This window comes from Tympanuchus pallidicinctus, unplaced genomic scaffold, assembly GCF_026119805.1.
Source record: "Tympanuchus pallidicinctus isolate F22 unplaced genomic scaffold, pur_lepc_1.0 scaffold18, whole genome shotgun sequence".
Lineage (NCBI taxonomy): Eukaryota > Metazoa > Chordata > Aves > Galliformes > Phasianidae > Tympanuchus > Tympanuchus pallidicinctus.
In genome coordinates, this window is record NW_026294699.1 from 1,658,441 (window position 1) to 1,685,146 (window position 26,706).

The window sequence follows — 26,706 nt, forward strand, 5'->3', positions numbered from 1 at the left end:
CCCGTTCTGCGCACTGAGGTGCAGTAAGGATGGCTCCCACCATCATTTCCCCCGCCTGAAGCCAACACAGCCGCTTCCAAGTGGGGCAGTGAGAAGGAGGAGCATGGAGAACAAAAAGCTCTCCGTGCCTCTTCCCCAGGCAGGCTTTTACCTTGTTCAGGGCTTTCCAGGCTGCAGCCGCTATCTGATTTCCCCCCAGCTCCCTCCCAGACTCAGCAATATCACACTTAAGCTGTTAAAACAAGCGTGGCCAGTCTGGTACGAAGTGGAAAATCTGATCCTGGGGCAGCGGGAGGGCAGGGAGAGAGGGAGGTCATGGGGAGGTGGGCTGAGAGCGGGACAGGGTGGGGGGCTCACCATGGCTGGGGGGGATGCACAGCCTCGCCGCCTCCCCGCGGCCATCAAAGCCGCTCCATGGGTCGGGATTCAGCAGGTCGTGCCCAGCTTGGGACACAACCTCCTCCTCCTCCTCCTCCCCAGCATCTCCCCCCAAAAGAGATACGACTCCTGCACCTCCTGCTTGGCAGTTCAAAACAAAAAAAGGCTTTAATTTATACAAAACAAACCCATGTATAATCAGTTGAACAACACTGACTGACTGTACAAAGGAATACAAAAATAAAAGGACAGTCCAAAAAAACCCCTCAGGAATGGTACAAGTGGTGGGGAGCAGCTACAGACTAGTGTTGACATCAGATGCAAGAACCTCTTTTCCTTTTAAATTAAAAAACAATAACAATAAACGGCCGAACAAACACTCCGGGTCCATCTTCCCTTCTCCACTCTTCTCGACTTACAGGAACAAAAAGAACATCAGCTTCGGGCAAAAGGAGCAGGAGGCGGCACAGGGACCGAAGCAGAACCGAGCGGAGGTGTGTGAGGGCAGGGATCCCGGGTGCCTGCAGGCAGGAGGCGGCCACGAGCGCCCCTCTCAGCGCCGGTGCGGCACCTGTCGGCTGTATGTCCTCAGCCTGCCAGGCTGCAGAGCCAGCGATTGTCTTCTGCCTCGTGTTAAGTGATGGCGAACAGGTGCCGGCCGTCTCAGACAGGTTCTGGAAATCCCTCCGTGCCGAAATCGGCGCCGCTTTGCTCTCGAGCCAAATCAGCACTACAAAGGATTCTTCTCCTCGCCTCGGCAAGGGCTTGAATTCTCTCCTCGCTCATTTGAGCCGAGCAATAAAGCGTGCCAGGGCCAAGCCCTGAACCCACCCCCCCCCGGCACCAGGCTTTGTTTTGCAGGGGGCTGCGTGCACCGAGGGGCATCAGCTCGGCAGCATCGCTGCGGCTTCATCCTGCCCCGCAGTGCGAGAGGGGCCCCGAGCCGCTGGCTGCGGGACAGAGCAGCGCTGCTCTCCTCCACGCGGGTGGCTCCCAGTGCTCACGGCGTGGCTGTCCCAGGGAATCCATCGGCACCGCTCAGTAACGCTGCCAGCCCCCAGCCTGGCAGCATTTCAGTCTCCAGGTGAACCGGCAGCACAAACAAGACGCTGCCGTGGGATGAAGCCGCAGACGCGCAGGCCCTTGCTTGACATCGCCCACACCGCGCACATCTCAGTGCAGCACGCGTCCTCCAAAGCACCGCAGCAGTCCCGCACCGCTGAGCCCTGGGCTCCCTCCTGTTTCCTGCCGCAGCCCTGAGCTGAGCACCACCCCCACGGGACATGCAGCCCCGCTCCAGCTCCTTCACGCTCCAGCAGGAAAAGCCGCTCGGTCCCTTCCCACCTTCATCCAGGAGGAGCCAGAGCTCGGCGGGATGCCTTCGGGAAAGCAGAGCAGGAGGCCAGGGCGCGGGGCCGACACGGGGCGGCGGTGCGAGGATCCAGGAGCGCACGGAGCGCGGCACGGCGGAGGTGGGGCTCCGGAAGGGATGGCCGAGACTTGCGCTGACGCAGGACGGTCCACGTCTTCCCTCTGCTCTGGACTCGGCTCCTCGGTCCCTGCTGGCTCTGCGTCCTCGTGATGAATGAGGCACCTGGGGGGCTTGGAGCCGCCGCTGCCTCGCATCAACCCCACACCTCCGCCTCTCCGCTCTGCCCCTCAGCTCTGCTTCGACCCCAGCCTGCCCCCGGCGCTCACACTTTATGGAATGATCAAAGTAAAGCAGCTTGGGGGGTATGGAATGCACCGATGGTTCCTTCCTTCTGTATATGCAGCATTCAAAAAACCTCCTATCGACCCACGCGGTGGGTCAGAGTCCCTCAAAGCATTTGTGTACTCTCATCTTCACGTCCTCCACTTTGCCCCTCTGGCTGCCACTGGTTAAATTAATCCCCTGCTTTATTTACATGGCTGCATAAAATTTTCCCTGACTGCTTCTTAAAAAAACACCTTACAAAACAAGTGATATATATATATATATATATGTATAATATTTACATAAAGAAAGGCAGAAGGCAAGCAGACTGCTTCCTTCAGCCTCCTCATGGCCAACTCCTGCCTTTTTCAGTTCAGCTTTCTTTTTTTTTTTGGCAACAGCAGGTTAACATCTTGGTGAAAACAGTCACTTATTTCCCTCTCCCCCCCCTCCCCCTTCTTTTTTTTAGTTTTATTTTTTAATTCCTCAACTACATCCAACAGCCACTATTGCACCAGCAATTCGCTCAGGACTCCAAGAGTTAAAGCCGCAGCACAGATTCTCCTTGCCTACTCCCTTAAGCCTCTCAATCTGCCATTAAATCCATTTCTCCATCGAAACGGGATGAGCTTTTTTTCCCCCCATTTCTCCCCCCCTTCCCCAACCTGGCAGCTGCTGAATTTTCCACCCCAGGCCGAGAGGTGAAGCCCAAAGCATTCCCAGAAGGTCACCTGGCAGAGTCCTCTCCCCCTGCAGCCGGCAGCACGCTTCACACCCGGGGCCAAAGCAGAGCACATCCCTGATGCCTGCGTGCAGCGCGGGGAAAGCAGCCGAGGCCCATCCTAAAGGATCCTTGCAAAGGGTGCAGAGTGCAAACATCTGTACATGGGCGTGCGGGAGCACGTGGAGCTCACGGCGCCCGTCCTGCTAAGAGATCTTGCAGTTGTTGCGTGAGCAGTTCTGGGGGGGGCTCTGGGGCGGCCGAATGGATTTGGATCTCTTCAGGCTGTTGCCTTTGCTGCTGCTGCCTCCCCCGCTGCTGGCCAGGGAGTAGGAGCGGCCGTGCATCATCACCGCGTTCATCCCGTTGGCCATGGAGAAGGATTTCAGGTGGCTCTTGATGGTGACGGGCAGCGGCAGCTTGTCGATGAGGTGCACGGGGGTGCAGGAGACGATGGCGCGGCAGCACAGGTCCTGCAGGCTGAACACTGCGGGGAGGAGAGAGCGGACAGTCAGAGCTGATGCGGCGCAAGGCTGCCTTCTTCCTACACCTCTTTATGCCGTGCAGCTCTTGCTGGTCAGGGGAGAAGAGCTAATGGCAACTCCATGGGAGCCACGAGCAGAGGCACGGAATCATCTGTGTTGGAAGAGACCTTTCAAGATCATCTGGTCCAGCTGCCCTGCAATGAACAGGGACGCCTACAGCTCCATCAGGCGGCTCCAGCCTGACCCCGAGCATCTCCAGGGACAGGGCACCACCAGCTCTCTGTGCAACCTGCATCAGTGCTTCACCAAATTACATTTGTAAGAACAACAACCTGGGAATAAAGGCCTCCCAGGCTGCAGCTGAGTGCTGCAAGCCAGCACAAGTCCGCAAGACATCAGCTTTGGTGCCAGCACTGGGCTCAGGCAGCACTGTCTCTCTGCTTGGTGCAGCCCTGCTCATGGTCCCACTTCCCAGTCACCATTTGGCCCCAAGGAGAGATCTGGGAAGGAGGCAACGTAGCCAGCCCTGCTGCAGGGCAGCCTTGCCTGGGACCTGCTCAGTGAGGAGCAGCTGCAGGGACGGCTCTTTGCAGGGTGCTCACAGCAATGAACATCCCTTCAAGCCAGGAGAAGGCTTGCCAGCATGCTCTTAACTCAGCTGAGCCACATGAATGAGCTGTGGGAAGCCGGTGGGATGGGATTTCCCAGCAGCCGGCCACAGGAGGGCACACGTTCACCTCCAGCCGCTCACTGCTCCCAAGCAGCAAGCAAAGCTGCCTCCAGTCCTAAAGAATCTGGCAGAGCATTTGGCCAGCAGGGCCAGCACACAGGATAGAGTACCCAGACAAAGAAAGGTCATCCGGATGGGAGTGTGAAACTCCTGCTGCCCAGCCTGTCAGTCAGACATGCTGCTACCCCCAGCTAGGAACAGGAGATCCCAAGACTGTTTTGCTTCAAATTCAATGGGCTGAGACATTAGGCAGGCTCTGTTCATGCCACAGAGTGTGGACCTGGGTATATATGGAATACCTCAACTCACTGCTCCAAGCCTACAGCAGGGATGGGGTTTAGCCCCATTCAGCTCCTTGCCCTGGGCTCACCCTGCCTCCCTATCTTTCTGGAACAGGAGATACAGGCTCAGACAAGGCTAAGGACAGAGGTGCTTACGCTTGGTGCATCCCACACACACAATCATGTGATTGAAGCGCTTTCAAGTTGTGAGCTTAATTGCCTTTAGCTTTACCTAGAGTAAATGCAGAGGTGTAAGGATGTCCCAGAGCAGTTCAGAGCCTAGACATGCTGAACTGCCCTCTGGAGCTGCACCAGTACGGGCAGCTTGCTCTGGCTCAGCTCTCCTGACTCGAGGCTGTTCGCCAGGGCAGGCGCTCTCAGATCCCACAGGTATGAGCACACAGACACACAGACACAGACACACAGGCACACACAGACACACACACACAGACACACAGACACACAGACACACAGACACACAGACACACAGACACACAGACACACAGACACACAGACACACAGACACACAGCCCCATCTGGGCGCTCCCTCTGCTCCAGCCCACACACAGCCCCCTTTTCTCACTGCCCACCTCGGTTGGGCCTCCAGATCTTCTCCATGCCGTGCCGCATGAGGACGATACGGGACAGCTCTGTGAAGGACTCGATGACGTTGAAGTTGCACAGTGGGCTGACCTCAAAGAACGTCATGCAGTTCTTCTCAGCGTACGCCCGGGCCTGCTCTGTGGGCACCTGTCGTTTGAAGGCCAGGTGAAGTCTGTTTCCCACCAGGATCCGGGGCACCCCTGGGGCGTGCTGCAAAAAGAAGAATGGACGTGGAAAAATAATCATGGCTTGTCTTTAGTGAGGGCAGCCAGCCCTGCCTAACTTCAATGGCAGTGAAGAGCAAGAGAGAGTAGAAGCTGCTCTGATGCTGAGCAGTCAGTGCTACACAAACGAGGACAATTCATTTTCTCCTCTCTAGTTCACTTGATAGGGAACCACAGCACAACCACTCCTGTACCCATATCAGAGGTGGCCCCAGCCTGGATTTTGTTACAGACCTCTGCACTTTGGTGCCACATTTATCTCCCCAGCCTCCCACCAGTGTGCCTGGCCCCTGGGCCAGAAGGGCCAGCAGCCCCAGTGCGAAGGGATGGTGTTTGGTAGGAAGCCAGCACGCCCCTGGGCCCTTCATGCAGCTCACCTCATCTATTTCCTTTATCCATCGATCTATCCCATCAAAGGACCAGCGATTGGTGATGTCATACACCAGGAGAATTCCCTGATGGAAGAAAACGTGCAGTCACCAGGTTGCATATGAGGCAAACTAAAAGGGAGATTCACCCAGAAGACCGCTTCTAGACCCAAAAACTGAAAGGCTCAAAGAATGTTCCTCCAGTTGCATTAAAATTTATGTGCTTGATAGGGATAAAATTGATGCAGCAGGTCTATCCTAGAATGGTCTGGGTCACAGAACACAATGCTCATCCAGTTCCAACCCCCTGCTGTGTGCAGGTCACCAACCAGCAGCCCAGGCTGCCCAGAGCCACATCCAGCCTGGCCTGGAATGCCTGCAGGGATGGGGCATCCACAGCCTCCTTGGGCAACCTGTTCCAGTGCCTCACCACCTCTGGGGGAAAAACTTCCTCCTAATATTTAACTTCAACCTCCCCTGTCTCAGTTTAAAACCATTCCCCCTTGTTCTGCACTTAACTCACATCTGTTGGGGAGGATTTTACTCCTATTTCCAACAAGTGATCAACTCTGGAAAAGACACCAGTTCTGTTTTGGTCAGGGGGTTTCCAAAGAACCGCCTCAGTGACTCTGCATCCAGAGGAGCAGGGCTGTGCTTTGTGCATTCCTCCTGCACAAACCTGATGGCCACTGCTCAGCCCCGTGAGCGAGCCAGAAGTGCTTCTGGGGACGGATCCAGCTCACGTGGAAGGCAGCTGGACTGAGCTGAGAGCAAAGCAAACAGCCCAAGCCTGACTGCAGGGTGTCACAGGGCAGGCAGCTGGGCAGAGCCAGTCCTCCTGGAATCAGGAACCCGCAGGGAACAGCCAGCCCTACAGCAAGTCCTGCTGCAAAGGAGATCTTAAGGTGACAAAATTGAGAACTACCTGCTACCAGGAGAGAGACATCACTAAAATAAAGTGCATTCTGTGGGGGGGGGGGAAAAAAAAGACAGGACTGGGGGGGAACCTCTACTTTCCTCATTTGCTCTGTCTGTTTTGACTTCCAACTTCCAAAGCTACACACGTTTCCTGATTATCATTCATTTACAACAGAGGAAGAGGTTTGAGGACCTCCTTCCAAGACAAACTGCCAGGGCATCCAATAGGCCCTACTTGCTTTCTTTCTGGACTGACAAGTTCCTTGAGCCAACAGAAACAGACCCAAGAGCTGGTTTGTGAGGACAGTTCTGCCAGAACCACGCTCTCAGAGCAGCGTGGCTTTAAGCTTACTGGCAGCTGCAGCCTGGATCTGCTTTGCAGAGCAATCAGGATAAAACATCAGCAAAACCACAACCCCAAGTTCTCAGGATCCAAGTGGAAGGTCAAGATCACGCTCTCTAACTCTACACTGTCTGCCAGCACAGCTTCCCAAGTCATAACACAACTCCACACACACACACTTTGAGTTCAGATTGTCAAGCAAAGCTTCCTAAGAGCAGACACCAAGGCCACACTGCCCAGTGCCCCAATCCTGTCTCCATCCTCCCCAGCTGGGGCAAATGGGAGGAAGCAGCTCCACGTGGGGCTCAGCCAGGGGACCTTGTGCTTCTCCCAGGCAGCACAGGTGTGCTCCAGACATTGCCTCCCAAATGAACATTGCTGCTTTCTCCCCTGCAAAGAACAGCTTGCAGACAGGCACGCACACAGGGAGCTGGCTCCAGCTCTGCAGACAGCTCTGAGGAAGAGCTGTTGGCTTTTTTTTTTTTTTCTTCCAGGTTTATAAAGAAAAAAAGATTCCTGTGGAATAACATGTGCAGAATTGTAATCAACCAGACAGATGAACAGATTCCCATCTGCAGCCCAAAACCTTCTTTAAGTGCCCCGATGGCTCTCAACACCCTGATATCTCCATACCTCTCAGTATTTAGCATCACAAGACACCTTGTGAGAGCACCTGAGCTGAGCAGCCTCTCCCCAACCTGCCCCTAGGTGGGTGGGAGAGGACTTTATCCCCCAGCACTGTCCAGGGATTTTTCACAGTTCATTTTCAAAGTCCATTTCCAGCCTGCTTTTGTTCCACACTTCTGGGATTGGTGCAAGCCTGAGCTCCCAGTGACAGATTTCCACGTGAGTGCATCACGCAGTGAACAAAGAACAGGGACAATCTATTATTGTACCCAGCAGCACACGTGGACCCTTACACTGCCAGAAGTCAGGCTTGTTTACAGCAGGAGCTCACACAAAGTCCTGTCCACATAATCAAAGAGAATCAAACCACATCTCTGTCTGGCTTAAGCACCTGCAGCAAGCAGATCTGCAAGCTTTGAAAGGTGGCAGAAGCAGCGTGCTTGAAAACAAGGCTCCCACCACTGCCACAAACCTCGGCACGCAGAGGACAGGGTAGCCAGGAGAGCCTCACTTGCTGCTACTGTGCACTGATGGAACAAAGCTGTTGGTTGCTCAGGAAGCCTGGAAGAGCCCCCAGACTGGACTTTTGCAGCCCGCAGGACTAAGTAAGCCATAAACAAAGACAGCAAGGAGAACACCATGTCCCTTCTCCAGCTGGCACCTGGGACCTTGGCCCAGGGCACTGCTCCCTGCTGCCAAAGCATTTCCCAACGGCGTAACACATGGGGGTTATTTATCACTGAGCTGGCAGTAAGCACTGTCACAAGCAGAGCTGACTCCTCCAGCAGCTGGACGCCCTCAGAATGACCAGAGGCAGGTAGAGTGTTTGCAGCACCCTGAAAGCTGCACAGCCTGCATCTCAGAGCCTGCTGAGCTGCCAAAAAGCCCACAGCTCTCTGCGTGCTGAGAAGCCCTGAGTGGGATAGACAGCAACCACTCAAACCTGCTGCCAAAGCAGAACTCAACAACACTCATTATTCTGTTAGGGCTGCAGCCTTGCTGTAAGATGGGAGCGTTCCTCAATGTCATTTTGACTTTCTGTGATAGTCTGTAACCATTCCTGAAGGACTTCTTCTGTCACACTGCCTGGAGAGCTGGGACTTGTCTGCATTGGTTGAATGAGGTCCCCTCATTAGAAGCCAGCTCACCAGGGACAGCAAGGCTACTCTGAGATGTTTCCAACAGGGCGACATTCCTCCCCAACAAGAAAACCACACAGCTCCAGAGCCAGAAGCCTGAACAGCAGCATGGAACCCTGGGCAAGGCACCAAGGTGCTCAGAAAGAATCCTGCAGCCCAGGTTGAGCGAAAGCACAAAGCTCTGCTGTGTCAGAAAGGAAAGCTCACAAGGTCTGGCTCCTACCTGGGGACCACTTTTCCATTTAGCAAGGGTTTAACTTCAGGACATTAAATTCTTACCATCCCATTCAAGAAGCAACGAGGTGGGAAGGGGAGCCAGGTGTGCTTCCCTTACTTGCAGATGCTTTTCACCCAGCAGCTGTTCTGTGTATTTTCCTATTTATCTCCACTCATGTACACGTACCCCTCCTCAGCCAGCTCCAGCAAGGGCCAGGCCATGGCACCTGAGCACCTCCTGCTCTCCCAGCAGCCTCACAGCTCTCTCTGGAAACCCAGCTCTCACTGAGTTAGTCCTTGTTATTCCTTAAAGGAAGCCCAGCCCAGAAGCCCCATCTCTGCTCAATAAAAGCCTTCTGCTTGTTTCCAGCACGAAGGTGTTCATGGCTGGTTTACACCAAGCTGTTCTTGCACAAATATCATGCTGCACTTTAAGCAGAGTTTAACCCCTCTGGCATCTCTTTGCTCTTCCTGAGCTCCTGGTTTGTTAGGTTAGAAAAAGCTGTTTCTCTTGCTTCCAACAGTGCTTGCATCAGGCTTCCCACAGAACTCCTGAAGTCTGAGGACATCAACAGAGAAGAGAGGAAAGCAGACTGCTGAAGCACAGAAACTCAGCCCAACACACAGCATCGAGCACGTCTGGAAGAAACAGGGAACTGAGGAACACTTCATGCCTTCCTCACCACCCAGACCACACTGGGTTGAGCTGTCTTTATGCCATCAATAAAACTGTGTTACCAACTACTAGGTGGCAGCTTGCTCCCAGAGGAAGGGCAGCTCTGCCCAGCTTTGACAGAAGTACTTATTTCCAGCATGCAGAAGCCAACAGCTATTCAAGCCTGTTCTTGCAGCAGAGATCTTCATCATTCAAATCTAACATCCCTCTTGCACTGGTTAACCATGAAGAGTTTGAATTAGCATACTTTCTGCTTTCAGAAGACGTGGAGGTTATTTCAGAGACACTTGCATTCCTGCTCATTCAGGAACACTGCTGGGGTGCCACATGGGAGCCAACCACCTGAAGCTGTACTTCAAACCTGGAGAAAACTGCACCAGGGCTGCAGCTCTCAGCCTTCAGAAGGCACCCGCTCACTCTTCACTGTGCAGCACTCATCACAGAACATCTTTGAGCAGGCAGTGGAGATGTTTCACTTGGGAACTCTCTCTTCTTCAGGCAGGCTTGCTGCTTCTGGCTGTTTTGCAGTTACAAAGGGTAAAGACTGGTTGTTGTTGGGACCAAGGCATCACAACAGTTCTCTGCAACAGGGATTTGTGGCACAGACAAAAGACAGACCCTGAGAAAGAAGCATAAGCTGCACTCTGTTGCTTAAGTGAAGTGCATACTCCAGCACTCAGCAACAGACCATTCATGTTACAGGTGCCTCTGCCAAGCTGGCTGATCACATTTACTTGAATGCCTGTCCACGTGTTTCCTTGAGGACGATGTGCAGGTAAGATGGACAAGGCAAAAAAACCTTCCCCACTGTACAGTGAGAGTTCCTAAAGCAATGCTGATGAATGAAGCAGAAGAGTAAGATGCTACCTCTAAACCAAACACGATCAAGAACCTCATTACAAGGAAGGAAGGTAAAAGAAAGCCGTTTCAAGCTTCAGGTCAGCTGGCTTCTCCCATCCAGCCTCAGGCGTGCTGTGTGCAGAAGACAGGCTGCAGGAACCCAATGGATGCACTCCCAGTGCCTTACGGCTCTGCTTCAGTTGCTAAACAGACACATATCTTGATCTATCTCAACATTCTCACCACCGTTTCTTTCACCTTTCCCATCTGTCCCAGTTCATCACACGGCAGCCACAAGCTCTGGCACACACTGTGCAGGCTCTGCTGGCTGGAGCCCTGTCCAGACACTGTGCTTGCTGCTCCCTGTTTGATTTGGGCATTTGACAGCAAGGTCTCAGGAAGACTGCCCAAAGCCAAGCCGTGTGGCAACCAGAAAACCACAGAGCCCCATTGCCTGCTTATAAGGGAAAGGACACCACCTCAAGCACGCAGGTTGCATTAGGACTGGAGCTCTGTACAGTTTTCTGAAATACAGTGTGAGCAGGGTGAAGTTCTGTGTAAAGTAGAAGGACTTTTGCCAAACTTTTTGAATAAGAAAAGAAAGGCAATCACTGTAGTTCTTTTAACTTAATGAGATTTTTTTATTTTTTAAGCTAATGATCCTTTATCTGGAGGGACTCTGGGATGTTACTCAAAGGATGACTATTAATACATCAAAAAAGCACTGTTAAATAGCATTTCTTTCAGAAGACCAAAAGATTTCACCAGCCATTCACCATCTAGATGTTATTCTGGAACAAGGCCCAAAGGAGAAGCTCAAAATTTAACTCTCTGTTTCATGTTTTAAGGAACTTAGTTTAAGATCCAAGTGAGCTGCTTTAGTTTCAAGCCTGCACCAAACATACAAGCAGGAGCCACCTTATTTTTGGAACTGATTTGGTGGCAATACAGAGGAAGAACTCTATTGGGAAAGCTGGTGTTGTTTTGAAACATACCTGATAAGCCTCTGAAATTAGGAGCCCCCACATTAAAGCTAAGGCAGATCTCAGGTTAGAATTGCCTCATTCTCTGTAATTCCAACTTCTCAACCCTCGTCTAGAAACCAACAGACAGCAATCCATTACAGCACGTCCCAGCAGCAGCCCAGGAGTGTCCCTCACTCCTCTGTCTCCTACCATTCCATAAAACAAGAAAACCAGAGCACAGGAAGACCTGTGGTGCCTCTCGGTATTTTCACAGATCCCATCCTTTTGATGCTTGATTTGCCTCAGAGCTTTTTGCTACGGCATGAAAGATTGTTACAGCCCAAAGAAAAGGACTGGCTCCTGTCAAACACGGGACAGCAGTGCTCACCTGGGCTCCTCTGGAGTACGACCTGAAAATGGTGCAAAATCTGCCTTGCCCCGACGTGTCCCTGAAACAAAGAAAGCCTATGAAAGGTAGGAAGAAACAAATCCCGGACTCCACACCTCCCACTGAGCTACAAATGGGAAAAGTGGCACCTTACAAGAAAGGGAAACACAAAATAGAAGGAGCGTATGCAATCACATAGGGCAGAGAGATAAATGAGCTGTTTGTTAGAAAAATGAGGACATCAGTTCCTGAGAGAGCAGGATTCTAATTAAACCATGAAATCATACACCCTTAGAGTCAGTCTCTGAGGCTGAGAATGTGTCATTCATTCCCAGTGTAACAGTTCACACAGAACACTAATATTCCAGTTATTTCATACACGCCTTGGTAGACAAGTTTGCTTTCATGTTTCAGGACCTGTGTCACTCCCTACTCGATCCAGCTGAAGCACAACAGGGGCAGGCTATTCCTCCTGCACTGTTGGGGCATCTTAGCAGTTTATATCTCAGAGCAGGACCAGATGGGCTCCAGCTCTTCTTCCAGTGCTGACAGGTAAGGAAGGGTCACCTCTATGTGCAGTGCTCTCACTTCTCCATCCCAGTGCCAGGGATACACCCTGCTCTCCAGGCACTGACTGTATGGTGACCAAGTCATGGACAAATCCAGGCTTCCGCAGGAACTGAGGGCTTTGTCCTCCTAATTCTATTTGTTTCTCACTCTAGGATTTCAGCTGAGTCCAGTATTACCTTCAAAACAGTATCACTCCCTTAGAGCTGTATGGGAATGGAGTCGGCTGTGGTGGAGAAAGGCTGAAATGGAACCACTTTGGCAAAGGACAGCATGCTGCTGCTGCTGCTCCGTCACAGAAAGGGGTCTGATTCACTAGGATAACTGACTGGGTAGAGGAGCTGCCAAGCCTCAGCATACAGCCAGGGATGCTCTGCACTGGCCATGCTGTGGTGCAGCTCAGAAGCCAAACTCACCAGAGCTCCAGCTTGACCCTTCTGCCGTCCAGCAGGATGGTAGTAGTCTTGTAGTCAATTCCTAAAGAGAAAAGAACAGGGGTCAAACAGGCAGGGAGGTGGTGATGCTGAGAAGCCTGCCCAGAGAACGCAGCTGCTGCTTTCCGACTGCAAGGACAAAAGGAGTGAAGAACTACACCATGCACACCTGCTATGCTTGCTAATAGAAACATGCAAATTAAACTGTTTACTTCATTAAACAAGGAAAGCCTCAAACTCGGCGATGGAAGAACTGACTCAATGTGAATGTATTTTGGAAGAACGTTACTTTTTCTATTACCATCCTCTACACTCATCCTTGAGGGCACAGCAGCCCGTACTGCAGAGCAACGCAGGGCAGTCAACGTGAGCGTTGGGTTCCAGTGAGAGAGAAGCCCAGAAACCCTCAGTTACAAGCCCCACCACGGCACAGCCATGCTCCATCACCTCTGCATTTCATTTTCCTTCCTCTCAGCAGGGGAGCAATGTGAGGGGTTTCACATTAGGGCCACGTGTGTCTGCGAATCAGGCTGATGCAACTTCAGGAGGCTCCTCCAGCAGCTCGGCTGCTGAGCAGGCAGGGGCAGAGCAGGCAGAAGGCACTCCCTCCTCAACAACAGCTGAGAAAACAGCACGGACAACTGCTTCCCATAGGGCCCCAGCTCCAGAGCAGCAGAAGACCCCGAAATTACAGCCACATGAGGAGTGCCCAGCACCTTCAGACACAGATTTTGTGCACAGCCACCCTTCCTGCAGCTTCCCTGCAAGCTCCTGTACATCTGGTTGATCTCTACCACTTGCTGCACCCACTGGAGAGCACGAAGTAATTTACAGCCATCTGTAGCAATGCCAAGTAACTTCCCTCCGATTGCATCAGCTTCATTCTCTCCTCCAGCTACTAGATATCAAACTCTGAACATGTATTAAAAACTCACTGCTGAGTAACCACCTGTATGTCCCTTCTGCAACAACACTGCCCTGAAAACCAAACAGACAAGTTTGTCAATAAGGCAAATGGATTTTTGTCTGAGTCATCAGCAGGAGCTCCCTGTTAGAGAGAAACAAATTAGATTTCAGTCTTCGCAGGGTGCTATAAAAAGCAATCAAGATAATTATCTTAAATTCCAACTATTTCCAGTGCTTTATCACAGAAAATAGATAGTTTACTTTTTATCGTCCTCCAGAGACGAGTGGTTTGTATTTATTTGCTTGGCAGATATAAAACCCACATCCCTGGGGACAGCAAGCAGCAGTGAGCCTGCTCCATGCCCACGAGAGAGCAGAACATCCCTGTGAATCCTCTTAGCTCCCAAAGCGGGGCAAAGAGGCATCAACACCCAGCACCTCGTGCTCACAGCACACAAAGGAGGGCACAAGGGCTGGGTTTCACACTCTGGGAGCTGCCAGTCCCCTGGTCCACGCACAGCTCCTCCTGCACATCGCAGCTGGAAGAGAAGAGCAGCGGCCTTTGAGGATGGCACCGCTGAAGGACCGCGATGAAATCAGCCTGAGGAAGCTGTGTGCACCCAAGCAAAAAGCAAAGCTGTTTTGTCTTTTTATTCTAGGCTACAATCAGCATTTAAACACACGTGGTAAAGTAAGCTGGAAACTAGAGATGCCTTCCAGGCTGGATGTGGCTCTGGGCAGCCTGGTCTGGTGGCTGTGACCCTGCGCATAGCAGTGGGGCTGAAACTAGATGACCCTTGTGGTCCTTTTCAACCCATCCCGTGATTCTTTTGTGTCCAACCCACATACACTCACACTTGAATTGAGGGCTAAATGTACAAGTTACTTTGAGCAAAAAACCTCCACCTACAAGCTCAGTGGTGAGAACAAAGACTGTGCAGCTGCAACATCTGTGACAGCTTCAGCTCTGCTTCCCCTCTGCATGCACACAGTGCATCAGGCACATCAGCTCAAAGGGACCCTTCCATTAAAGCTTGCACCTAACTGTTCTGGGGAGGGATCTGCGCTGCACTGGCTCGGTGCTCAGAGCAGGAAGCAGATCCTATGTGACACAAGCCAAACTCATGTGCTGCTGCCCTGCCAGCCACAGCCACCCCTGAACTCAATGCAGCACTGAGGGGGATGCAGAGCAGGGCTGCCCCTACCTGGCCCTGTTCGAGGCGCTGCTGTGCAGCCTAGGCTGGAGCTCAGCTCCTTGTCCCAGAGCTGCTGCCTGGCCGGGCACAGCAGCCACTAGATGTCATCGTCGCCCAGAGCGCTGCTGGCGGTCTGATGCTCCCAGCCAGCCACGCTGTACCACAGATTTTTATTTATTTATTTATTTCCATTTTGGGCAGCTCAGAAACTGATAAACTCAGCAAAGGTGTTAAATTTTCCGTCCTGTAGTCATCAGTGGTTTCCCCAACCCGAGCATCACCTCAGCTGGCAGCCGCATACGGCTCATTTCAGGACTGCCATTTCAGCTCCTCCAGCAGGGATGCACAGCCACAACCCCACACCACATCCCTGCAGCCTTCCTGGCCTCTCTGCCACCCGCCTGGCCCCCCAGACACACAGCCCTGCAGGAGGCAAGCAGCCCTGCTGAAAGCTCAGCAGCTATCAGCCCATCTCTCTTGACCAACACCAAGCATGATGTAACCAAACTAGCGACGCTCGGTGAACAAGTCGGGGCTGTTCCCTGTGATTTAGCATTCAGTCCAACCCCTCTGCTATTCTTCTTCAGGCTCCTGCTTACACCGATGCCAACATGACCCCACTGTTGGAGCTGCCAGCCGGCCTGGCACGCAGCAACCTGTTGTCACCACGGCTGGGGACAGACACCCCGCTCCCCTCCCAGGGCCGGGCTTCACGCACGAGCACCATAATCACTCCTGGGCAAAGCTCCAGGGCATCCCAACCTTTATCCCTTCTGCCAGGCAATATATGGGAAACCTGCCCACCAGCCACTTTCCCATGGGAATGGGCAGGGTGTACATAGGAATCTCTGACCAATTCCAAATTACTCATGCCAACACAGGATGCTTCACATCAATGCCCGCTGAAACAAAACTCGGACGAGTTAAAATTCGAGCTTTCAGCTGTGAGATTACATCTGATGTAACCAGGAAAAGCAAAACCCCGCCAAGAAGTGACACTTTTCTTCCAGCACTCGACAGCACTTCGTGGTGGGGCTGCCAGCATCCTTCCCCTGGGAACTCACTGCCCTGCAGGACGTGTCCTGACACCATCACTGAGCACTGGGCACCCTCTGCACAGCAGCAGCATGCCAAAAGCCAAAGTCAGAGCAGGACAAGCAGGCACAGGGGCTGAGAAGTCACTGGAAAAGGCAGAGAGATAACAGGGATGTGTACTTCATGCTGCTCTCGAGCTGTATTTCAAGCAGTTCTTGAGATCTTCCCTTCAAATGATGAAGATATTGAGAAAATTGCTTCAAATGTTGAAGCGACCAATGCTCTGTACTGCTGTAAGCACAGTGGTTCTTTATGTAAGTTCCTGCTCTAGAAAAAAGGAGTTTTGCAGTTGTAGGCTCTCAAGGCTGACCCTGCCACAATCTCCTGCACACATCTCCTGTCCGTACAAAGCAGGATCTGCACAAACTCTTCTCAATTTTCCTACAAAACAATCAGAACAGCACACAGATTATTTTCTCCTTTGGATTTCTGAGACAATCCTCAGCAGGTGTTGGGATGAAAACGAGTCCAGCACTCCTTCAACAGAGGCAGCGTGGCAGCTGCCAGAGCCAACAGTGCATTTTAGGTCTCTGAGTACCATCCTCCCTGAGAGAGGCTCTGATAAGCCAACATGTTTGCCCTACAGGTGGGCAAACACACAGGGAGCTGCCATGGCAGAGGAGAGGGAGAGCTGCCCCCATTGCAACAAACTGCCCACAGGGTCCCCAGGACTTTTCTCCATATCAGCACTGCACCAGGCTGGCAGCAGCTCCAGCCTCTGCCTGTCATGTCTCAAAACAAACAGCCAAACACAAATGTAGTTCATATATGAATCAGGAGCAAAGGGCATTCCAGGTGACATCCAAAAATCACTTCCCAAAGGAAAGGAAAAAATGTGGTGTGTTCAAGTGAGACACTGGCACAGTTACAGATAGTTTCTGTCCTAGTGCCACTCTGCTTATCCCTTACAGTGGGTGCAAATCAGAGCAACCCTTTTGCTGCTTCAGTCATTGCTGGGGTTTGCAGGGCTCAGTTTTGGGGCCAGTTCTCTTTGATGTCTTCTTCAACTTGGATCCAGGGCTGGAAGACACACTGAGTCAGTTTGCAGAAGACACTGAACTGGGAAGAGCTGCTGCTTCCCTGGAGGGAGGAAAAGCATTGCAGAGAGATCTTAACAGATTAGAGGGATGTGCATTGGCAGCCACGTGAGGAATAACAGGAGCAGTGCTGGATTCTGCACTGGGATGGGGCAGCCCTGGGCACTGAGTGGGGACACGACGCTGAGATGCAGCCCCAGGAGAGGGACCTCAGAGCAAGGCCAGGAGCCCACTTCTATTTGAGACAGGGCAGCTTGGCCATCAGTACAACCAAAGCCAATGTGCCACAGCTGTCTAACTGAAAACATTCAGTTTCCACCCAGACATTCTGTTCTCTTACAGATCATCAGTTCTGCCGAGTCCAGAGGAAGGCCTGGGTCCACATTACCAGGTATTTACTAAGGTAAATAGGCTCATGTTGCCAGCATCTGATGGCGGGAGGGATGGGATCCTTCTCAAGCCCCACCACTCCCCTACAGCAGCAACTCCAGGGACACCTGAATTCACCTCTGCAAGGACTCCAGCCTGACCTGGCAGCCCGCACGCCCCTGCCCTCCTTCCCCACTCACCCTGCGTGCTGCTGGAGAACAACGCGGCACGCACCGAGCAGCAAACCCCCAGAGAGCAGGCCTTAGTCCCCACTGGGGAGCAGAGAGAACAGGCTTAGTGCCACCCTGGCCAGAGAAAAAGGAAGGAAGAAAAGCAAAGCTGGAACCTGAAATAGAGAACACTTCCAAGATTCAGCCGCCTCCAATTTCAGTGTCCTCAGGTAACCGGAGCCGGTTGCAACACGCCGCGTTCAACAAGATGCTTGGGAAAAAGCAGAGCAGGTCTCTGAGCATATGGCAAATAAATAACTGGAAAAACGTGAAGACACACTGTGACTGCAGAGCAGGAGAACGTCGGGGTAAGGAACAAACCTTGTTTCTCCTCACAGCGGGGCAGCAACGAACACCTCGCAGTCAGCGTGGTGCACTGCAGACTGCAGCAAATGTGAGGCACGAGAGTCAGGGAAATCCGTACTCAACAGACGAGCAAGGATCAGCAGTCACAGCATCCCATGCAGCTGCACTTGTGGCAGTGAGAGCAATCACATAAAGACGTACACGTCAAGAAACACTTCAGGGCGAGCCAATGGAACAAGTCATCTTTTGTTCTCTTCTTTAGAAAGATGTTCAGAAAAAAATCTTCAGTAAAGTTTCTTAATCAGAAGGACTTTGAGAGGTGCAGCTAAGCAGAGAGGGATAATACCATCGGTTGGTAACCTACAACATCAAAATAATACTGTGGAGCCCAGCAAGAACACCATAATTAATACTGAAGTTTTCAGTCCCAGCCCAGATGCTGCTGGGGAGCAGAACCAAGCTTGGCACTGCTCTGTGTTCCGGTACAGCCAGAGAGATGGTTAGAAATGCTGTCAGTTTCATCTGACAGCAGGATAAAGTGAGCTCACCGACCTGAGACCAACACAGGCAAAAATGCTGATGGAAAGCACCCAACGCACCCGCACACACCTGGGAGGTGCGGTCAGCCTCTGTGCTGGAAATGCTTCCCTGTGTGTGCCAGACAAGCTGCTGGAAGCTCCCTCCCTCTCCTCCACGCAGAGCTTGTGCAAACCTTTCAGGTAGACGAACAGAGAAGAGACAAGCAGGTTATTAAAGCTAAGCAAAAAGCAGCGCAGCGAGCAGCACGTCTGAGGGGCTCCGTTCATAACGGCATTCCTGTGCTCTTCAGCACAGCCTGAAGCAGCCAGAGCAGAAACTCATTTATCCCAAACGTCAGCAATAACTGAGAAGTGCTCAAAGACAACCTCTACCCTGCCAAGTCCCTGGGTGTTACAGATGTTAACAAGAAGTTTCCCAGCCATGACTGACGTGGCTGGGTTTTAACATCTCACCCGGGCGGGTGCAGCACACAGCAGACATGCAGCTCCAGCCAGCACACCTCGCCTGGCTGAGCTTCCATGGGGATGAGACCTGCTCACAACAGGGCTTGGGCCCCGCTGGGAAGGCTGAGCACCAGGAGTTTATCACCAAACCTCTCCTGGGCAGAAGGCAGCGCCGGGACCAGCGCTGAACCGACTCTGTGCTGCCTGTAAGTGGTGTTAAATCATTCAGAGAAAGGTGGTATGAGCACATAAGCAGTAGCTGATGAAAAAAAAGCGAATTTCAATCTGTCCAAATAACGAGTGATGAAGTCATCCGACCTTAAAAAGCGTGTGCAACAGCACATTAACAGCAGCAATTGAGCTCGTCAGCTCAGAGCTGTAAGCCACAGAAAAATCCCTTCCAAACAACACATGAGCTCATCAGCTTGAGTCATGCATTCAATTACCTACTCCTCACATAGACAAACAACAAATTATCTTCATCAGCAACGGGGGTCAACAAAACATATGGCTTTGAACAAAGATGGCTTCATCTCAGGTCTGTGCCTTTTGGCACTAACACACCTCGCAGCATTGCTTTGTTGCTGTCAGCACGGTGATAAAGTTCCTGAACAGCAGTGCTGCAGAACAGCCCAGGCTGGTGACTGCAGGGGTGGAGCAGAAGGCCACAAAGCAGCACTCCTACTGCTGTGCTGCAGCGTGGTGTGATGGGAAGCCACCTTCAGAACAGGCACCAGAGGTCTCTGCTCCCAGCAAACACCCTGATCAGCGCTGCTCCACGCAGGGCACAAGGGGCCATTTGCTCCAGCCTTCATCACCTCCTCCTCACAGCAGCAATCCAAGCCCTACTCCTGCTGCACAACCCGATGCGAAGCGACTCAGCTCTGAGCGCATCACAGCTGGGATGGGAGACTCACAAGAATGTTTCCCAAGTGCTTTGTTCCCAAGCATCCAGCTATCGACTCCAAGGTAGCCACCTCAGACCAGAAATTGCTTGTTTATAGCCAGCCAAAAGCAAAATGTGTATTCACTCCCTGCAGGATGCCCAGCCCCGCTGAGTGCTTCGCCTGCCAGCTGCTGCTCCGCGTCCCAGCGGTGCTTTGGCAGCACTGGATACCCACAGAGGAACTGTTCCACGCTGAGGATGACATCTGTATCTGAAATCTGTATTTGGAGCCAGAAGCAAATCTGTTCCTGGAACTCCAGCCATTTCAGTGGGCACCCGGCAAGCTGCTGAAACAGCCACAAGACAGTCCAGAACTGGGAATGTTAAGTGGATTTGTTCTTTAGAAGAACATCAAGATTGAATTTATGCACAGAAGCTTCTACAAACAAAAGAGTTTCTTCATCCTCGGCAGTTCTGATGTCCATAAAAACCATACAGCTGCACCCAGAAACAAAGGCAGCCAGTGAGGATGCATGGCAGGGCACCATAACAATCAGCATTGTTGCTGGGTCACCATACAAACATCAAGATGCACTCGGAGACAAAAACAACAACAAAAAATCATTCAAAAAGAGCTAAGTTATTGTGTGAAATACCTTCAGTACACTGCCCTCCCAGTGCTTAATGCGGGCTCCTCCTGACACCACATGCATGGACTCCCTGCTCCTGTGCCTGATGCAGGTTCTGCCTGTTGAATGGACCCACTGCAACTCCACACAGCAGTGCTGCCTGCTGTCCTAATGGGGAGGGAGAGAAGAAGTCCAGAAGGGTACAGCCATGTGCAAGGGAGCACTCCTCATCAGCAGGACCCCCATGTGAGCAAACTCAGTCCCAGAACTGCCATCACATCCTTAGTGCTACTGCAGCCCCTGAAGGATCACACAGACCTCTGATGCTCCCCATGGGATGGGGCTCTCAGCACAACAGTGCAGGCGAGCTGAGATCTCATATCAGAGCTTCCTTGCTCCTCCTCAGCCCCAAATCAAATAGAAAGCTGTACAGCATAATACAGCACCCTGCTTGCCAGGCCTGGGCTGTCAGAGGGCAAGGAGGTGAGAGCAAAGCAAGGCTGTAAATCCTTGGCTCGGAAAGCTAAGCTCGTAGTGCAGCTGTTTGTGAGTGCACAGAGAGATGCTCTGCTCTTCAGTGAGAGGGAGGGAAGGAAGGAGCTGCTGAGGAGAGCGTGCCAGGGAACAGCTGGAAACTGGAGCTGAGGGAGATGGGGCAGAGAAGGAAATTTTATGTGGGCTTTCCTATGTGGTTTAGATAGGAAAAATAGACACCACCAGAAGCAGACTCATCTTGGAATCGGGTAAAATGGAAACAGAAGAAACAACCCTAAAAACAACAAAGAGAAACCTTTAACTCAATTCATTAGAAGAGCATTCTAGCCATTCCAGATTTACAGTGCTAGGCTCACATCACCCTGGGGGCTTGAGGTTCAGAGTCCCCTACCAGCAAAGCTCTTATTCAGGGTCAGGAAGTGCTCAGCTCCCCTCCCCAGGAGGGCACCTGGAAGGTGACACACATCACCCAATGCACTGAGCACCCCCTATCCTGACTTAAAAGACAGCAGAAGACATCCAGACCTGCTTGGGACTTGGGCCTGTTTGGGCTCTAAAGCCACAGCCGGGCAGTCCCACAACAAACAGAGACAGAGGATCAATGCAGTATACCCAGAATTATTATCATCATACAACAAAGGAAAAGAAATAAAGGAGAGAGAAACAAGAGATGCTGGAATTGTTTCCAAGCCACAGCCTGCTCCAAAGAGATCAGTTTTGCATCCCTGATGACACGGAAAGAACCATCCCTGAAGGACACGGGTGCAGGCGCTGGCAGACACACTGAGCTGGCTGACACACACTCCCCACTCTTCCATAGCTGGAAGAGATTTCCAGCAGCACGGCTGACCTGGAGCTTTCCCTGCAGGCTGATCCCACACAGGAAGACAACAGCAAGTCTCCATTTAGAATGCTTTGCTTCAACACAGCTCCCATCAGAGTGCTAAAACCTCAAAATAAACCACGATTCCAGTTACTACAGAGACCTGTCGCTGCAGCAGCACTGCCCCAGCCAGAGCTCTTACCCAGCACTGCCACAGCCAGAACTGATTGTCATGTGCTGAGGAGGGGAAGGCGAAGTGCTGCCAGAGATGTACGGAGTCCTGCCGTGCCATAAGCTGCACAGGTAGAACAGATGTTTGTGGCAGCCCCTGGTGATGTTCCTGGTCACACGCTGGTGGCTGAGGGTTGGGGTGAACTGCTGGGGGTGAGAAAGCAACTGCTGGAGAGAAAGGGTGGAGACAACAGCAGTGGGAGCTCCGAATTCAGACAACTGCACAAAGGGCAGCAGAGGAGAGCACATCCAAGGAGGTGGCTGCTGAGGAAACAATGTTATCTGCGGGTAAACAGCACTTAATAAGGGGGAAACAAGGGACACAGTCACATTGCAGAGGGGTGGTCACAACAGGACGGGGCCATCAGTGCTGCTCCAAGCACTGCCTGAGAGCAGAGCAGACGTAAGGAAGCCATGAGGAGGATAGCTTAACGTGAACTGAGAGAAACAACATCTATCTATCCCCCTTCCAATCAAAGCCATCTGTTCAGAAACACACTCCATTCTGTCCTGAGCACACATGTCAGCTCTCCTACAGGAGCAGCAGCAGGTGAGGGGGCAGCCCTCTCCCAAAGCAGCATGCAGCCATGCAAGGATCAGCAAAGAGCACACAAGGCATCCACATCAGAGTGGCAGAGCCTGCCTTGGCCTCTTCCTGCTGCACGGCACCCAGGGAAGCAACGTGCAGCAACTCCACGTGAGTCACACTGCTGCCTCCTGCAGCAAGCCACCCAACGAGCTGGGCAGGATTGCTGTGGGGTAAGCGTGCTGACAGCCAGCTGTTCCAGAAAGGCTGTGACACAGCACTCAGCAGGCAATGGGTCCTGCTGTGATGAGCACCAGGCTGCACAGGGTTGGCTCTGGGAAGCTTGAGGGAGAAAGCTGGGAACATCCTCCTCCAAAGAGCAGCACAAATGCCAACTCGAGGCCTTTGGAAACTGCCTAAGAGAAAGACAACTTTAACTCCACCTCAGTTCCAAAATCTCCCAGCCTGTGGATGGCAACATCCAGCTGCATGGCACGAGTAATGCTCCCAAGGGATGGATCCACTCTTTGCAGGGAGCACAGTTGACTTGGTGCTCCCTGAGACCCACAGCCTCAGCAGCTTCAGCATCAACCTCGTGAGAAATTCAGGCGGCAGCTGAAATTCAAACCTCTGATCCAAAGAGCCATTTTTAAGCCTCCAGAAGCTCTGCATTGAGGGTCTGATGCAGCACAAGGTACCAAGCTACATGGATGCAATGAGAAGGGACGCTCTGCTCCTGGGGTCCTGAACGAGAACAGACAGAAGGATCTATGATGCTTTAGAAATACACATCACAGAGTTCCAGGCTTTCAGGAGCAAGCAGTGGTTCCTCACCAAGTAGATGCTGACAAAACGTGCCCCAGTCACAGGATCAACCTCAAGTAAACTCCACTTCACACTGACCATGGCAAGCTTTGCCATTGGGTCAGAAGAAACAAGTTGTGGGTGATCTGTTTTTTCAGATTAGGATGTGGGGTGGGGGGACAGTCAGAGAGGGAAGGAGGAGGACTGATGAGAGTGAAGCTTACAAAGAGAACCCTTCCACAGTGCTGTCGATGTGGTTTCAGGACAGCATTAAGCAGACGGTATGGAGGAGGCCAAGCACTAACACCAAGTGCCTTCACACCTGGATGCTCTATGGGGCACAGCTGCACACAGTACAGAGACCTGCTCCTTCAGTGCATCCCCAGCACTCCAAGACTGATGCCATCCAATTGCCAAGGCCATCAGGGATAGCTCAGGATCAAACTCTCTCCAATTTCAAAGCTGCTCCATCTGATCACAGGCTCAGCAGAAGCAATAGAAGCAGAGACTATCAAAGCACATATTAGTGTAAAAAAACAACCAAACAAAAAAGCAACAGCATGTGACTCAATTCCCTAACTAGGAACGGGCTCATTTGCTTACAGAAAAAGAAGGTTTTGAAGACATTAGCTGACTGAGATCTGTTTTTTCTAGAAAGAGATGGTGTTACTTTGCTGTTACAAAGTAGTGGGTGCAGAGAGGCTCCCTTCCCAGCCATAGCTAAGCCACAGTGTTGAGTTCCACACGTGTATCAAAGAACACACGCTCACTTCCCAACCACCCTCATTACTCCTGCCTCATCAGCATCTGAACAACAGCCAAAAACATCCACAGCATAACACGACCACAATGCCAGCAGCCCACTTCACCCTTCGATCCGCCCTGCTCAGTAAGCCTCATTCCCAGGGAGCAGCTCCATCGCTCCCACCACGGGTTCTTTAGGGATGGGAACTCTCTCTGGGGAAGCTTAAAAGCACCGAACGGCTCCTCAAAGCCAAACCACAGCCACACATCCCCACAGACGAGCGGTACCACAGCCTTCTGCTTCCAGAATTTGTTACTCTAATCTCATAGCCCTCCCGAGCTCTGAGTCACTGCCTCCTTGGAGGTACCAGGTGTGCACTTCCATCACTTCTGCGGCGCTGCTGGCAGCTCTGAGGGCTGAGTGCACCATGCCTTTACATCAAGGCCTGCTTCAGTTCCAAGCCCTAAGAAGCACCCGGCTCTCTCAGGCTGCCGTTCACTGAGAAAACCGAGCACCAACTGCTCCAACCATCGGGTCAGCTGCGGGGATGGCGAAGGATCTGCACTGCATGGCTTCTATTGAGCCCCTAGGGCCGTTATTTTGCGCTGAGGCCAGAGAGAAGGATGACAGATTGAATGCCACTCCAGGACCCGCACCCTGCCGGGCTGTGCTATGCTTTAACTGCAGCGCAGGGCTGCAGGAAATAGCACAGTGCCACTCCTCGGCTTTTAATCACGGTCTTGTGACACTACAGTTAATAGCCTGCCGTGGGCTCCATCACAAACCTCGACGTTGGTAGGAGGCGGACAAACGAAGCAGCAGCACACGGAGCCCAGCAGCTCCTCTCCGCAAATAACGCTCCCGTTCTTTTGTTACAGACCCGCTTCCTCGCAGCGCGGCTCGGCACGCAGCGGGCAGTGAATGGGGCAGAGCCGCGGGGACGGCACCGGGCGGCCACACCGGGCACCGGGCGGCCCACGACGGACCCCCGCAGCCCCCGCAGCGCCGTCCCCCCGCGCTGCCTCGCCCTTACCGTTGCTGTAGGCGTACGGGGACTCGGACGCGCCGTCCTGGAGGCTCTCCAGGATCTCCCCTTTGCCCACGTCGCTGTCTCCCACCAGCAGGAACTTGAGGAGGTAATCGTAGCTTTTCACCGGGCTGCCCTGCGTGCCCATCCTCGCTCCCCAGCCGCATTCCAGGCGCCGCCGGGCCGACGGCCGCCCTCAGGTCCTCCCGCGGGGCTCAGCGCTCCGCCCTCCCGCGGCCCATCTGCGGAGCGGAGCGGGACCTGCGGGGGAGGAGAGCGGCGCTCAGCCCGCGGCCGCCGACAAAGCCCCGCGCCCGGCCCGCCGCTAGGCCCCGCCGCCCCGCGCGGCCCGGCCCGCTGCCCCCCGCCCTCCAGAGCCCCGCAGCCCCGCGGCAGGCGGCAGCCGAGCGACCCGCGCTGCTCACCTCGCGGCCGGGCGCCCCGGTGCCGGGCCGGGCCACCGCCACCACGGCCACAGCCTCCGCCTGGCGCCGACGCGCAACGCCCGCTCGGCAACCGGAGAGGCGCTGCCCGAGCCCCGCCCTCCGCTCGCGGCGCGCTATTGGCTGAGAGACACGTCATCAGCGCGGCCCCGCCCAGACCCGCCCCTGATAGGGCGGGGCCGGCCGAGGAGACCGCAAACTACAGGTCCCGACGTGCCTTGCGCGGGGCGGACGCGGACTCCCGGGGCAGCGTCGGAACGGAGCATGACGGGAATGCGAGGCTGGGAGGGGAAGCGGCGTACGGAGCCCGCGGGTTCCCCGGGTTCAGGCTGGGCCGGACTGGGAAGCGGCGCCTGGCCTCACCGTGGGACCGTGGAGCCGTACCCCAGATCCCATCTGCCGCCGCGGGTCATTTCCGAGCAAACACGCTTCACTAGCAGGAAGCGGGGCACGGAGCACGGCCCGGCTCTGCGCGGAGTGACGCTCACACGCGTCCCCAAACCCCAGTGCACAGAGCGGGGTGGGATTCTGGTGGGGCTGCCAGCACCCAGGGAAAGGCTGGGGACCGGGGTCGGTCCCATCGAATGCTCCTCCACGGGGAACGGGGTCACACTGCGAGCGGGGGAACCTGCAAAGGAGGGGGAGGGATGAATGCGTCGGTCCTCGGCCCACTGAGGAGCCGTGGGCACCAAACTCTGTGTGCCAGTCTGGTGATGTGCACGGACCCGCCCCTGTGTGTCCCCCCCTCGGTGGTTCCAGCATCCCTCGGTGGGCTCGAGCTCATTTGCTGCCTCGGAGCCACACCATCCAAAGCCCCTTGGGAGGGCTCCTTTAGACGAGGCTTTGTTAAAACAGCGTTCCCGCAGCCACTGAAAATGCATGAGGAAGCACGGAGCGCTGGGCTGCGAGCCGCAGCCCTGATACGCCCATCAATCCACCGTCCTCACCCTGACATCCTCACCCAGCCCTACCTGGGGTGGGTCACCCCAAATGATCCCCAGTATCTGCTCAGTTAACTGCTGCAAGTTAACATACGGGTAAAATACACATGCAGTGCTTGTTTTCTTTGGGAACGATGAGACATTCACACGTGCCAGCAGTACGAGGCACAGCCCAGCCGATGGATCAGGGATTAACCTCCCAAAACTATAAACAGAGCCCTCGGTGCAGTGTAATTACTGAGATTTCCTTTCAGCATCGTCACATGCTTTGCTGGTTAGGAAAGGAAAGTATTTCTCAAAGGCAGAACTTCCATCTAGGATGGAATTTTACGTGCACTGAGTTACATTTTCCTTCACAAAAATCACGCCTGTGTGAAGAGGCAGATCAAGTGTTGTGCCAGCACTGGGAACCATAAGATGGAATAAATAATAAAG

General features: G+C 53.3%; 1 protein-coding gene and 1 long non-coding RNA gene across 2 annotated transcripts; both read right to left on the reverse strand.

Moving 5' to 3' along the window:
- Nucleotides 1-520: 520 nt before the first annotated feature.
- Nucleotides 521-25,399, reverse strand: RAB40C (RAB40C, member RAS oncogene family). The gene is made up of 7 exons (XM_052680278.1): nt 25,313-25,399; nt 24,894-25,148; nt 12,582-12,642; nt 11,599-11,659; nt 5,496-5,573; nt 4,882-5,104; nt 521-3,282 (listed from the first exon to the last, which is right to left on the reverse strand). The coding sequence occupies exons 2-7, from the start codon at nt 25,033-25,035 to the stop codon at nt 3,002-3,004; spliced, it is 846 nt and encodes a 281-aa protein (XP_052536238.1). The 5' UTR covers nt 25,036-25,148; nt 25,313-25,399; the 3' UTR covers nt 521-3,001.
- On the reverse strand, nt 15,791-24,806 carry LOC128079266 (uncharacterized). The gene is made up of 2 exons (XR_008206058.1): nt 17,754-24,806; nt 15,791-17,643 (listed from the first exon to the last, which is right to left on the reverse strand). It is a non-coding gene; the product is annotated as an uncharacterized LOC128079266 (long non-coding RNA).
- Nucleotides 25,400-26,706: the final 1,307 nt, after the last annotated feature.